Source organism: Phaeoacremonium minimum, assembly GCF_000392275.1.
Source record: "Phaeoacremonium minimum UCRPA7 unplaced genomic scaffold PA7_03_scaffold_594, whole genome shotgun sequence".
NCBI lineage: Eukaryota > Fungi > Ascomycota > Sordariomycetes > Togniniales > Togniniaceae > Phaeoacremonium > Phaeoacremonium minimum.
Window position 1 is genome coordinate 122,966 of NW_006921496.1, and position 12,592 is coordinate 135,557.

At 49.5% G+C, this 12,592-nt stretch overlaps 3 protein-coding genes across 3 annotated transcripts; 1 reads left to right on the forward strand and 2 right to left on the reverse strand.

Moving 5' to 3' along the window:
- Positions 1–316: 316 nt before the first annotated feature.
- On the forward strand, positions 317–1,623 carry UCRPA7_8434 (putative mate efflux family protein subfamily protein; the record flags this gene model as incomplete). Its single annotated transcript, XM_007920947.1, has 4 exons — positions 317–728; positions 800–1,044; positions 1,115–1,443; positions 1,500–1,623. 4 exons carry the CDS (start codon positions 317–319, stop codon positions 1,621–1,623), a joined length of 1,110 nt encoding a protein of 369 aa, XP_007919138.1.
- A 6,465-nt stretch (positions 1,624–8,088) lies between these two features.
- UCRPA7_8435 (hypothetical protein) lies at positions 8,089–8,781 on the reverse strand (the record flags this gene model as incomplete). The annotated part of the gene is made up of 1 exon (XM_007920948.1): positions 8,089–8,781. The coding sequence occupies one exon, from the start codon at positions 8,779–8,781 to the stop codon at positions 8,089–8,091; it is 693 nt and encodes a 230-aa protein (XP_007919139.1).
- A 2,743-nt stretch (positions 8,782–11,524) lies between these two features.
- UCRPA7_8436 (putative aspartate glutamate racemase protein) lies at positions 11,525–12,220 on the reverse strand (the record flags this gene model as incomplete). Its single annotated transcript, XM_007920949.1, has 1 exon — positions 11,525–12,220. The coding sequence occupies one exon, from the start codon at positions 12,218–12,220 to the stop codon at positions 11,525–11,527; it is 696 nt and encodes a 231-aa protein (XP_007919140.1).
- Positions 12,221–12,592: the final 372 nt, after the last annotated feature.

The window sequence follows — 12,592 nt, forward strand, 5'->3', positions numbered from 1 at the left end:
ACAAAGACACTGATACAATACTCAGCACCTTTGATCGCCACGTTTCTCTTACACTACTCCGTTACGATTGGTAGTGTGTTGACAGTGGGCCGACTTGGGATGTTGGAGCTGGCTGCGGTCAATCGTAAGTCTATTTGATAGTTTCACTAACAGACAACCAATCTACAAGATTGCTAAGACCTCAATAGTGGCTACGATGACAGCTAGTATTACATGTTATGTCCCAGTTCAAGGGCTAGCAACATGTCTCGACACACTATGTGCCCAAGCCTATGGCTCCGGGCACAAACATCTCGTGGGCCTTCAAGCGCAAAGGATGACCTGGCTTTTATGGATCCTCATGATCCCGATCGCAGTGCTGTGGTGGTTCTCGAAGCCGATCTTGGTTGCTCTGGTTCCAGACGAAGAGACAGCATCACTTGCCGCGCTATATCTACGGGTGCTAATCATCGGCATGCCTGGTGTCGCTGCTTTCGAGAGCGGCAAGCGATTCGTACAATCTCAGGGACTCTTCCACGCGACGACGTATACCTTGCTCATTGGTGCACCACTGAGCTTCTTCCAAAACTGGCTGTTCGTTTTCAAGTTCAACTGGCACTTTGCTGGAGCAGCTACGGCTATGGCCATCACCCAGAACTTATTGCCACTTCTACTTATTCTATACGTTCGATTCTTTGAAGGCGCAGAATGCTGGAAAGGGTTCAGTAAAAAGGCTTTTAACAATTGGGGTGAGTAATCTCTCCGGCCTTGTGATTGCCCATTCGATGGCACTGGGTCACTAACAAACTGTATCGTTTAGGCCCGATGATTAAACTGGCTCTACCTGGAATGATCATGATCGAGGCTCAGTTCTCGGTTTTGGAGATTCTCACCATCGCTGCAGGTCAGTTCGGAACCGCGCAGCTTGCGGCCCAGAGCGTCCTGGTCACGGTCACGTCTACCTCATTCAACATACCGTTTCCGCTCGCCATTGCGACCTCGACTCGTGTTGCAAATCTCATTGGGGCCCATCTGAGCGACGCTGCGCGGATAACTGCCAAAGTGGTAAGTGAAATTGGATCATCTTTGTGCACATACTCAACATCCCAGGCCGTACTAATTGCGAGCTTCACAGGCTATCGTCGCCGCATTCATTGTTGGCTCCTTCAATCTTACCATCTTTGCCACTCTCCGCCGAGTTCTTCCTCAGGTCTTCACGAATGACGATGAAGTCATAGATATTGTGTCACAAGTCATCCTCGTCTGTGCTGTCATGCAGATTTTCGACGCCTTAGCCGCTGTTTCTCATGGCATTCTTCGCGGTGTCGGACGACAATCGATTGGGGGATACGCGAACCTCTTCTCATACTACCTAGTAGCGCTACCTATTTCGTTGTCGACGGCTTTTGCATTGGGTTGGAAGCTGAGCGGTCTATGGACTGGCTTAACTTGTGGACTTGCCGTGTAAGTCCCATGTATGGAATCTGCCCAAAAGTAGCATGCTAACAAATGTGCGACAGAGTATCGGCTTTGGAGCTGATATATCTTTACAATGCCGATTGGGAGATTGCTGTTGCTCAAGCTGAAGCACGAATGCGCTCAGAGGATGCTAATCCCGAGCACAAAGCAACGGATGATTCGTGAATGGTGGTATAGTCGTGTCTTATCTAGTCAGGTCTAATTCTTAAGCTTTCAAATTAGAATGATTCAATGGACTTTGTGACACGGTGTATATAATCATTTGGGGATGGAGACTGTTGAAGAAATTTTGTGCCAAATTCCTTCACACATCCTGGCAATCGAGGTTCGGGATAAAATCTAGACAACACTGACGAGCGACCTGCTGATGTTAAAATAGACCTCTAAATTCACCTTGATCTATTCTGCAATCTCCCTGTGTGGAATGAGATTTGAAGTGAAACCCTAGTTGTGAATGGTGAGCCATAATTCTCTCTGCCAAGGCATCCTACCATTGGTGGTGACCTCCACATGACGCGATGTGCGTGAGGCAATACGAGCACATTTAAGATTAGAATACGCGCTCCAATTTGCTCAAAGTCCAGCTACTTTACATATGAAAGGTTTATTGATGTTATTGACCCGGCCGACTGCAGACTTGCCTTCTTACAATAGTCAAAAATGATCGACAAAGTCCTTTACAGTCTTGATATTCTCATCTCCCTGCAGGCTGTGACTCTTTTCGGTTTTGCGTATCCTAGTCGTTTTCGAGTAGCATTATGGGAAAACGGGGGCGTTGAGGGATGGAATTCCAATCCTAACCTCCGCATATACTACTATGCAAATCACAGAGAACCTCCTGAAATTCCTTTGCTTTGGACTCAAGAGTACTGTTCCTCATCTTTGGAAGGAAGCATTGCTTAAGTTCTGGACGTTTTCACTGATTCTCTCTTTAGCTTGGCAGAGTCCAATCTTGGCATTGCAATTATTTCACTTGTGGTCTGCCTTACCAGGGTCCTCACAGTACGGCTCTGGTACTGCCCGGCAACAGTGGAAGCTCTTTACGATACCATTCTGTTCAGCCTTTGGACCACTAGTACATATCGACAGGTCTCCAGCGACCTCTCAGATCCCAGTCATCCTTCTCGATATCCGTGGTACCTCACGAAGAGCTGTAGTGCTAGCTGGGACAGTTGCCGGTCTTATTGCAGAGTGGCTCAAGCAGCATTTGTTACGACGGTCCTAGCGGTGCTAGTCTTCAGTCTACACCTCATGTTGCATGCCTCACGAGGACTACGAAACTTCGGCAGGGAAAGTTGCAAGATCTCGGTGTATAGTGTTGATGAAAGTCTTTTTAAGTGGAGTGTTCCGCCGTACCAAGATACAGATTCTACCGCTTACTGTAACGATGCCTTGAGTCCAGTATTAGCGTTCTTTCCAGAAGATTAAGCGTTGTTGATGTTGACTTGGTTGAGAGAAAGGGTATCTGTCAATATGAAGCGTTCAGATATAGACGATGGAGCCCTGTATTATCCTGCTTATCGAACTAGTGGATATAGCTCACTGTGTATTTATAATACGCAGGAAAGAAGAATCATGTACTAAAGAATTACAAAGTATGAGAATTTAAGAAGAAAACGCCTCAATCCGATCCTTGTCAGTAATCTTCTACGATATCCTCATCACCACTATCTAGGTGATCAATAAAATTACCACTTTGTTTTAGCAAACTAGTTCTGGTGCTCTTATGAGACCACATGGAGAGTCAAGATGCTTTCTAGCCTCAAGTAAAGTGAAGTAAATTAATGAAGTTTGACAACGCTGCGTCCTTCTTGAAGGGTTGTTTGACGTACTGGATTATATGTTAGCCGTTCAAGACTGGTTCGGACATTACTAATAATGATGCTTTGTTGCTATTCCAAATAATCTCGGTCGCCTTCTCGATTGTCCAGTATGTTCCTAAAGGAGTGGGTCGCTGTCTCTCAATGGGTAACCAATGGCCTGCCAGGGGTTGCGCTGAGTCAAGGTAAGTCATCTCAAGAGAGCATTTGAGCGAGTTTCCCCGTCTTCTCTCCGACTCTTGGCCATATTATTCAGCGACTCTCGTCTTTGTCTTGCAATAGGCGCATCTCCATTCGTTTGCGACACTGTGTTCTTGTTCCAAGCGTGAGGGTAGCTCAGAGATTGCTAGATTGAGGTTTAGGCTCGACCATTGTGTTACAATAGAGAGACTAAGGGATGCAGAGAACGTACATCCTACGAAGGATATTTCCTTTAACATCTATCACGGGAACTTACTCTCGTTAGGGCCAAGCTTAAGCGGTACTACCAACGTTGAACCATTGAATATACAGGTTTGATTGTACGGCAACCTTTGGTACGACTAGCGGCGCTTCTCACCCTCCTTTACCTGACTAACAGATGACAAAGGTCAAGAAACCCATTCTGCGATGTTATTTTTATGGGTAGGTACTTCCTACCGCAATTGAAGTTGCTAATTATCATTCTGTAACTAGTTAGAAGGTCGCCGCGAATCTGATCATGCTTTCTAAATATCCACTCTACCAAGTAGCGACGTGAGACGCATCACAAGCTCGAACAATGAAGTAGAATATCCAGGATAACTCTCTACCCCGGGCCACACTACGGCAAAGGCGGCACCACTCCATGTCGAGGCTATTTGATGGAGCACCGGTGGCCGGTGGAGATCGACACGGAGCCTGCAGCAGGATGGGGGAGATGGACGCTTGTAGGAGCGTTAGTGTTGAGGGCAAATGCTCCGGGCCTTGAGCGGGCATAACCACCAGGCTCCACCTGCGTCCTGTACCCGGCTCTTTACTTTAACATCCCAGAAGCGTCGTCGACGAGTGAGCAGGCACTGTTCGGGCCAGTGGGCGAGATTTGCATGACATAACGTTCCAGGTACCGACCTTCGTGCAAATCATAAGAGCTGAATTCATTTCGATCGTTGCCGTTGTGTCCCCGCTGCCGAGGTTTTAGCGCATCGGATCGTGATGTAAGTACTGTATCTACCGATCAACTACCGGTGCCGGCGCCGGTGCCGGTTGGCTGTCGATCATGCCCATGATTCTGCAAGTTGCAGCCGATATCGTCACTATTTGCACCTGCGATGGTAGCCTACGTAAGGAGGATCCCAATCCGATTGAAGATGGACATGCATCACGACTAAAACGGCCAGAAGGCAACGACCTGCAATGTCACATCGGTACCCTTTCGGCAGCGCTGTCCTGCCGGCTTACTGGATTTGGCAAAACACCAATATATTGTCTCACCTCTCTGGAGCTCTTATCAAGATAAGAAATTAAAAATATTGCGTGAAGTTGTATTACCTGGTGGGTCTTAAGAGAATTGGCATCCTGAGGGAGGGGTGGCGTGACCATTGTTTCTTGTGCCTTGCGCCCTTGATGCCGCCCCATCTCACAATACTTAGTTTAGAACAGAAAGACTCATCACGCAATGGTCATCGATTTGTGCGAAAGAGACCATCGTAGCCAGAGCACCGATCTAGATTGTTTTATCGCAAACTGGAGAAGGACCAGCTACTTGGAACGTGACCAGCCCATCACGGGTGCTTTGGCTGGTTAAATGCCAAACCTCGGCATGCTGCGACTTCAAGGCCGAGGATCTGGAGCATGGGGGGCAGAAAGCCCCTTTGTAGTGATTGGTACTACGTCCTAGAATAAGGATAATTCGGGACCTGAAGTTACATGTCCAGTGATATCCTAAAATGACCATCAAGGTTGAAACCATTTTGGCGCGTGTGTTCAGGGTATTGCCCGCTATCGGCGAGTGCTCTGGTCATTATGATCCTGATCTTCACACGATGCCTGGGACATGGCCCAGTCACGAGTGCCAGTGCACGAGCCTTTCCTGCCCTGGAAGTCTAAGACACAACCTCATCCGCGTGCACTATGGGTGAGACAGACAGGCGGGTTTGACCGTGGGACCGTGGGATGCAGCACCTCTAGTTCTCGCGGGAGGACGCGTTATCTCAGCGCGGCAAAGTCCAATATCTTGGAAAGTGTCCATGTGCCCATCATTGCCAGTTCTCGGCTCTTGGGCCAAGACAGATTTCAGCCCGTGAGAGTGGCTGGGCATCCATCACATAGCAGCAATCCAAGAGTCCGACGGTGGCCACTGCTGCGTGTAACTCTTGGAGTGGTGGTGCAATGCGGGGGATGGCATGCCTGAATGCTTAGCCATCTGGCGATGCAACGCCCGACAGAACAGGGGGCCACTGCACATTGCACCAGATGAGATCATGACCAGCACCTCCTATCACATCACCTTTTAGTTTTCTTCCTTCATGTGGCCTTCTGCTAAGGCGGTGTGACTGCTCGTGTGTAAGGCTACTCTGTTCAACCTTTCGACGACCTCCTTAGTTCACATGGTTTCCTAAAACACCAACTCTCAACGTAAGCAGCCCATGAGCAGCCACTTGAAGATTTTTCCGGGATTTCCCTGTGGCGGAGCCACCTGAGCTCGCTGTGTTGTTCGCCAAAGTTCAAACCAGGCCCTCGGGCGTTGGGCTTTGCTTTAACCTGGACAAATGGGGATCATCGGAAGCGTGAGCTGTCAAACTTTTTCCGCGAGTGGTCCACCTCACCACCCCCCTTGGCTTTTCAACTTAGGGCCTTGGATGGATCTCCCGTCTGCGTCAAGACAACCACCCGGCACCTTCGTAAAGGTGCGTCAACCCATGTATGGCTGATGTGTTGCCCTACACTAGGGCGGTGGAGACTTTGAGGTGTGCGTGTGTAAGTGGATGATCCATGCATGTGCAATGGTAGGTAAATAAGCACCCACTGCCTCCGTGCGCTTCTCTTACCGCCATCGTACACGCATGTATGTAATTTACCTGGTGCGAATGCATGTACATATGTAATGTACATCCGGCTTTTCAAAAGATATATACCAGCTTGCTCTCCCGGGCATGACTCATGCTGACTCTGCTGCTCGATTAAATATCGACCATTGTCCAAGTGCCGCTACAAGCAATAAGCGACCTGACAACACCCCTACACAGGCTGGAGGCTCTGCCGACTTACACCACTCCTACACCAAAAGCAATCTATAACACGCCTCATTGAGGACATATCGACAATCAAAATGAGTTCACTTCCAATGCCGGTTGCACAAATGAGCCGGTCGTCGAGAAGGAATCGGCGGTCTGTGATGTCCACGGCTTCATTCAGTGATGACGATGATGCCATCACTCCGTGCCCGTCTCCACCACCAGCAACAGATGCGGAAACCCACACCAGACCATCGCAGCATCCTCTCCCTCTCAGCGCATCAAGACCTGATGCAGGCCGCACCCATTCCTCTGCGCCAACAAGCCTGCCTCAAGGCACCCATCATGCCGTTCCCCACTTGCGGCGAGGCTCTGCAAATTCAGATCAGTTGGAGGCATGCCGAGATAGCGTCTGGCATTTCGATCCCGCCGAGGGCAAGGCGATGGATGACGAGCGCCTGTGGCGCCGGATGCTTGCCATCCAGCGGACGTTCCACTGCTACAACAGTGCACGAATGAGTGCCGCGCTGACGGAACTCGAGATGGGTCAGGATGTGGGCCAGTTCGTTCGTGAGTAACCATTTCCTTCATTCATAAGCCTCCTTAGCAGGGTGGTCTTACAATGTGTTTCTTTCGACGCACAACACAGACAGAGATCACATGGAAACACCTGTGCGACTCAGTGAGTCGATTTGCGATTGTGGCGTTCGTCGTAAAGCTAATGATGTCTTAGCGTCTCGGACTTGTCTCGACCTCCTGAATGATAGCATCTCTGAGTTGCCCGAAGAGTTTAGGCATCAAATCGATTCTTGGCTCCACGGCAACGCAGCGAAGCGCATGTGAGCGGCCATAGAAAGCTTATCAGCATTCGGGCACTATTTGGAATGACGTGAGGTGATGATGATGACAATACATTTGGAGGATGACTGTACGAAATGGAAAAGTGCCTTGTTATCGTGTCGCATTTGGCGTTCACTGGAATGATACCAGCACTTGCCGCAAGGAAATCGGAGTTGCCAGATTGGAATTTGATACCCATCTGTATGTGTGGCACATGCGACCACTGCGCTGTAATTACTGCTATCTTAATATTAATGAATCGGTACTCAAGCCCAATTGTCTACTTCCGTACCCAGAATTTTCGTGCCAGAAATCCGTGACGAAGCTTTCTGCATGATACAAAACGCTGACCTGTCGCCACCACGATAAGTAGGGATTCTAAGAGCAGATGCAGGCACCAGGGCCACAGAGGTTTCTCGCCGAGATCACGCCGACGCCACCCATATTGTTCAGTTTTACATCGCAGCTGTTTATCTACTATAGACAATTCTTTACTCATTCTTCGAGAGTATCATAATTACATACTTTCGGAACATACAATCTCTCTCTCTGCACTGACACTCAATCCATCAATCATGCCGGCATTTTCAAAGCTGCCGCTCAGACCCGCCCGATCAACGACGTCAACATTGATAGCATCCTTTTGCCCATGGCTCGATAGCAGCTGATATCGCTTCTTGAGAAAGTCAATTTGGTTTAGTCCATTACCCTCACACGTAGTCGGTGCAAATAGCAATCACCAAGCTGGGCGGAGCCCTCAAGCAAAGCTCCTAACTTCAATTACTCGAATGCTTTGCATGCTTCTTGTGAGCACCGGGGACCGTCCTCACAGCCACGGTGTAGTTCTCCCCTGTCTGAGCAACAGCATGTACCAGGACGTCGTCGCCAAAAGGCCAATCGCTGTCCTCCTCGATGCTATCGCGCTCATCGTACTGTGCGAAGTCTGACTTTTGGATCTCCTCGCCTATAAGAGACTGCTTGGCAGCATTAATCGCGTCCGCCCGGTGCTCGTAGCTTCCTTCTACTTGTGTACTCTGCGCGGCACCAGCCCGGTCCCTGTTGTAGTCAACGGTAGTCTGGAGCACGTAATGCAGAGTGGCCTCGGGGGCTAAGAAGACACCGCCCTCCGGCGTAGCCCCAAGCTCCTCGTTGTTCGATGTCGCCTGTATGCCAACAAGGAATTCATGGCCCGCAGGCGCCTTTGCATAGACGAGCACGCCATCGCCGTGAGGCCACTCGCTTTCCTCCTGTGTTCCGCGGACTGCGTAGGTCGTGAAGTCATCCGGTTCATATCCTAGTCCGTGGAGCGCAGATTTGGCGAATGTTTTGGCTGCCGGGAGTGTACTATGTGTTCCAAGGACATATACTGTCCGCGTCGAGCCGGATGTATCATCTTTGTAGTCGATGACAGTGAGAGTTGTGTGATATAACAACTCCGGTATTCCGTGAGCCACCTCAGTAGATGTCATAGTTCCTGTTAAAGTAGACAGTTTTTATTATGAAGAGTTTAGTATTGTTTGATGTTTACTGATTGCTGTGAATTTGTTTCAAGTTTCGCGATGTTAAACAACCTCAATTGCAATTGGAGGAAGGAATAACGAGCAGATTATATAAGTTACGCAATAGCATTCACATGACGAGCCACTGTTGCTTACTGAGGCGACACATGGGGAAGCAAGGAAGTGACGGCGAGGTGAGTAAGGTCTGCGGCATTCTTGGTAGCCTCAACGCCGATGCCGCCGAGCTGTAACGGGACCTACGGAAGAGCTATTGGCCACACGGGATTGGCACACCAGTCTAGTTAAAAAGGTACTGCCTGGTTTCTTACCTTATATTTTGGAGGGATCTCACCACTCAGAGTTCAGTAACATGGAAAATGGCAGGCACAAACCTGTTGGTCCCGTTGTGTGACCTCAGCTCAGTAGATTCGACATCAAACAAGCGTTTCCCCGCATTTGCCTCTGGGCCGTGATAAAGTGTACTCCAGAATCATCTGAGCAAATCAGGAACACCTAGCAACATGGCTCAAAGAAGATTGTAGTCAAGTGATCAGGTCCACCATGCTCTCGAAGCTATTTGACAAATTGTGGCCACAAAAAGCGGGGATTGTTAGTTATAGCACTTCATTGACAGCATGCCTACCAGCCCTGGAAGTTGCCATAACCCATTAGGCCTGCCAGACTGGAGACGCAAGAGAATCGTTGGTTTAGATGTGGCTGTAGGCCGAGGTGTACCTTTCTTTCGTCATTAACCAATCACGCCACTATCGATCTCGAGATGTGGTGTGATCGCTGGCAATGCGCCTAGTGCTTTCAGTACCCGGACTCTCCAGTCACCCAACCCCAGTCAGCTGTTTGAGACATGAGGCTACGCTATACACGCTGGGAATCTCGTCGCGAGTGCCCCAAGGTTGTCAGTGGTCTGACAGTTGGGTAACCGCTGGTAGATGTTAGCCACCAATGAGGGGAATGCGGAGCCCCGCGGTAACACAGATCGGTGGTCTGGATGTCAGGAGAGATCAGGACTGGCTTGGAGTCATGGTCACGCTAGGCCTGGATCAGGTCTATGGTTTGCGAAATCGATGCACATTCAAACGCCACAAGCCCGTCCAGCCCGTTGTAAATTCGTGATCACCTTATGCTTTGGCCAACTTCTGAATCTCATGAGATTGTTCCTAAGTGTTCAGTGGATGGACTTGATTTATCCGAAAAGTCCCAATATGTTCACTTAGAACACTTCAGATGATCGAGCAATTGCTGCCTCGGATATTGGACAAAAGTTCCCACGGTGACTTGCATGCTCTTATATGGTAGACGCCAATAGCCGATTTATCTACTCATGGGGAGATTATCTCATATCTGGATGGGGTGACATGTATAGAGCCCGCAACCACAGTAGGACGTATTATATAAGTCATAGCAAAGTTATGTGACTAGTCTTGCGGAGCTCATACCTACCACTCTTGCAATCGAGCTCTGGTGGCACTTTCGAACCAAGTAGACTCATTTGATATCTTCTTAGGATATCAATAGGAAACCGTCAAACTGCCGCCGCCAAACACAGCGCATCCGACTCGGGAGCCTCGCCAGCCCGATTATAACCTTTTTGCAACAACTTTTGGCTTCCTCGCCCCGATTGATATCGAAACAGCATACGATCCATTATCTTTTGTGAATCCAACGGATCAAAATACCCGCGGAATGTCGGCCTATTTCACAACGCACCACTTCAGCCCGCGCTTCAGTTCGCCTCAGCACTCAACTGAGCCACATGCCATCACCAGCATTACATCCCCGACTGCTGGAGCTGCGGCTGGAACTTCAGCGGCACCTTCTCTACCAGCTGATGCGCATGCTCATCATGGTGGCTTAGAAGCTCTGGCCCGTTACCTTCATGCTTTCAACTCGCACTACACACACGGTCAAGCCAACCACGATGTAGTTCACCCGCATTTCGATCTTGCCGAGAGTAAGACATGCTATGCCGTGTACGGAGAGCTACCGGGATTGGAAACAGATGCTGTGAATGTGGAGGTCAACGACCATCTCTTCACAATCACTGTATCTGGAGATTTGAAACGCCCGCTCCCTCCAGGTGCCAGTGATGCTGCACCGAACAACGTCGGGGTGGTGCATAAAGATGCTCAGCCTTCACCGCCAGCCGAACCAGCATCCGCAGCGGCGGAGTCGTCAAAGACAGGAGAAGCTACAGCGCAAAAGGCTACGGAGACCGAGGGAGATCTTCGATGGCATGTGACTGAACGTCGTACCGGGCACTTCCGCCGCGCATTCCAGTTTCCTGTGGAGCAGGTGGATATGTCTGCAGTCAAGGCATCTATGCAGGCTGGTTTATTGACTATTGTGGTCCCGAAAAAGCAGAGTCGCGCCGAATTGGCAGCTGCAAGGAAAGTGGAGGTAGTCGAAGCCGGCGTAGACGGCCATGTTCTGGCTACTGTTGGGGTTTGAAGATACCACGAACGAGCGAATCACTTACAAATTGTAGAATTATGAGTGAAGGAGACCTAATGAGTTACAATATCATGAATCAGATATGGCAAAATACCAACAGTAAATGAATAACATTATACGACTCCTTCAGACAGAAGAATATATTTTCCTGATCACATGAACTTCAGGGCGTATTGCCAATCATCGCGATGATTCCGTAACACGAGCATAGCCTATTGAATTCCGTTGATCCGAGAAGCTATATTCATGACCCCATTGCCCATTCCGCTAGCCCCTTTGTGTGCAGCTCTAGAGTATCAAAGACGGGGACGCTGATATCCTCCGGCTTGAGAACAAATTGAAGATCTGTACAAGCTAGCACCACGGCCTCGGCACCCTTCTGGATCAGCTCGTCAAGGACCCGAAACATAAGGGCCTTAGTGTTCTCTGTAACGATACCTGCCCCGAGCTCTTTAAAGATGGCTTCATCCATGGCATCTCTGTCGCTCTTCTCGGGCACCAAGACTTCGACTCCGGCTGCGTTCGCTAGCGGATCTTTGATGAATCCAGCCTCCATCGCAGTACGTGTAGCTAGGAGTGCAACCTTTTGTAGCCTTTGCTCTTTGAGTGCTTGTGCCGTGAAGCTGGCGATGTGCAACACGGGCAAACCAACGCCATCTTCAACCTCTTTGGCGACTTTGTGACCGATATTGCAGCCAATGGCAATTCCGGTCACCCCAGCGGCCTTCATATGTCTCGCTGCATCAATGAATCTGTGCGCCACAGTGTCCCATCGTCCCGCTGCAAACAGGGCACTGATATCTGCGAAGTTGAAGCTGTGTAATACCAGACTTGCAGCTTGTGTTCCTCCACGGACCCGTTGGATATGTGCATTGATCTGACTGTAGTATAAAATAGTGGAATGATAGGTCATTCCGCCCAGTATACCGAGGGTTCTCATCTTGGTTTGTGTTGTGCTGGCTGGGCCGACTGCATATGCTAATCAACAAGGGTATGGGCAATGATACCGGAGCATTCGAGGGTGCAAGATTACGGCGTGGTGCAATGTCAGTCATCATTAGGGCGTGCTTGAAGCTAATGTAGCTCCACGGAGCCGAGAGCCGTAAGAGCCGCAGTAAGCTTAGGTTTGTCCCTGCACAACAACTGTACCTTCGTGGATGTGCACATTGTTTCTCATTACCACAAACTGAGTCTCCTATGCTGAAGGTGTAAGCTAGACCAAGTCCGCATCAGCATATCTTTGAAGATGCCAATGCTGCGCAAGCACGGCTGATAAACTCGGATTTCGCTAATTGACCAGCTCGGACAAGTT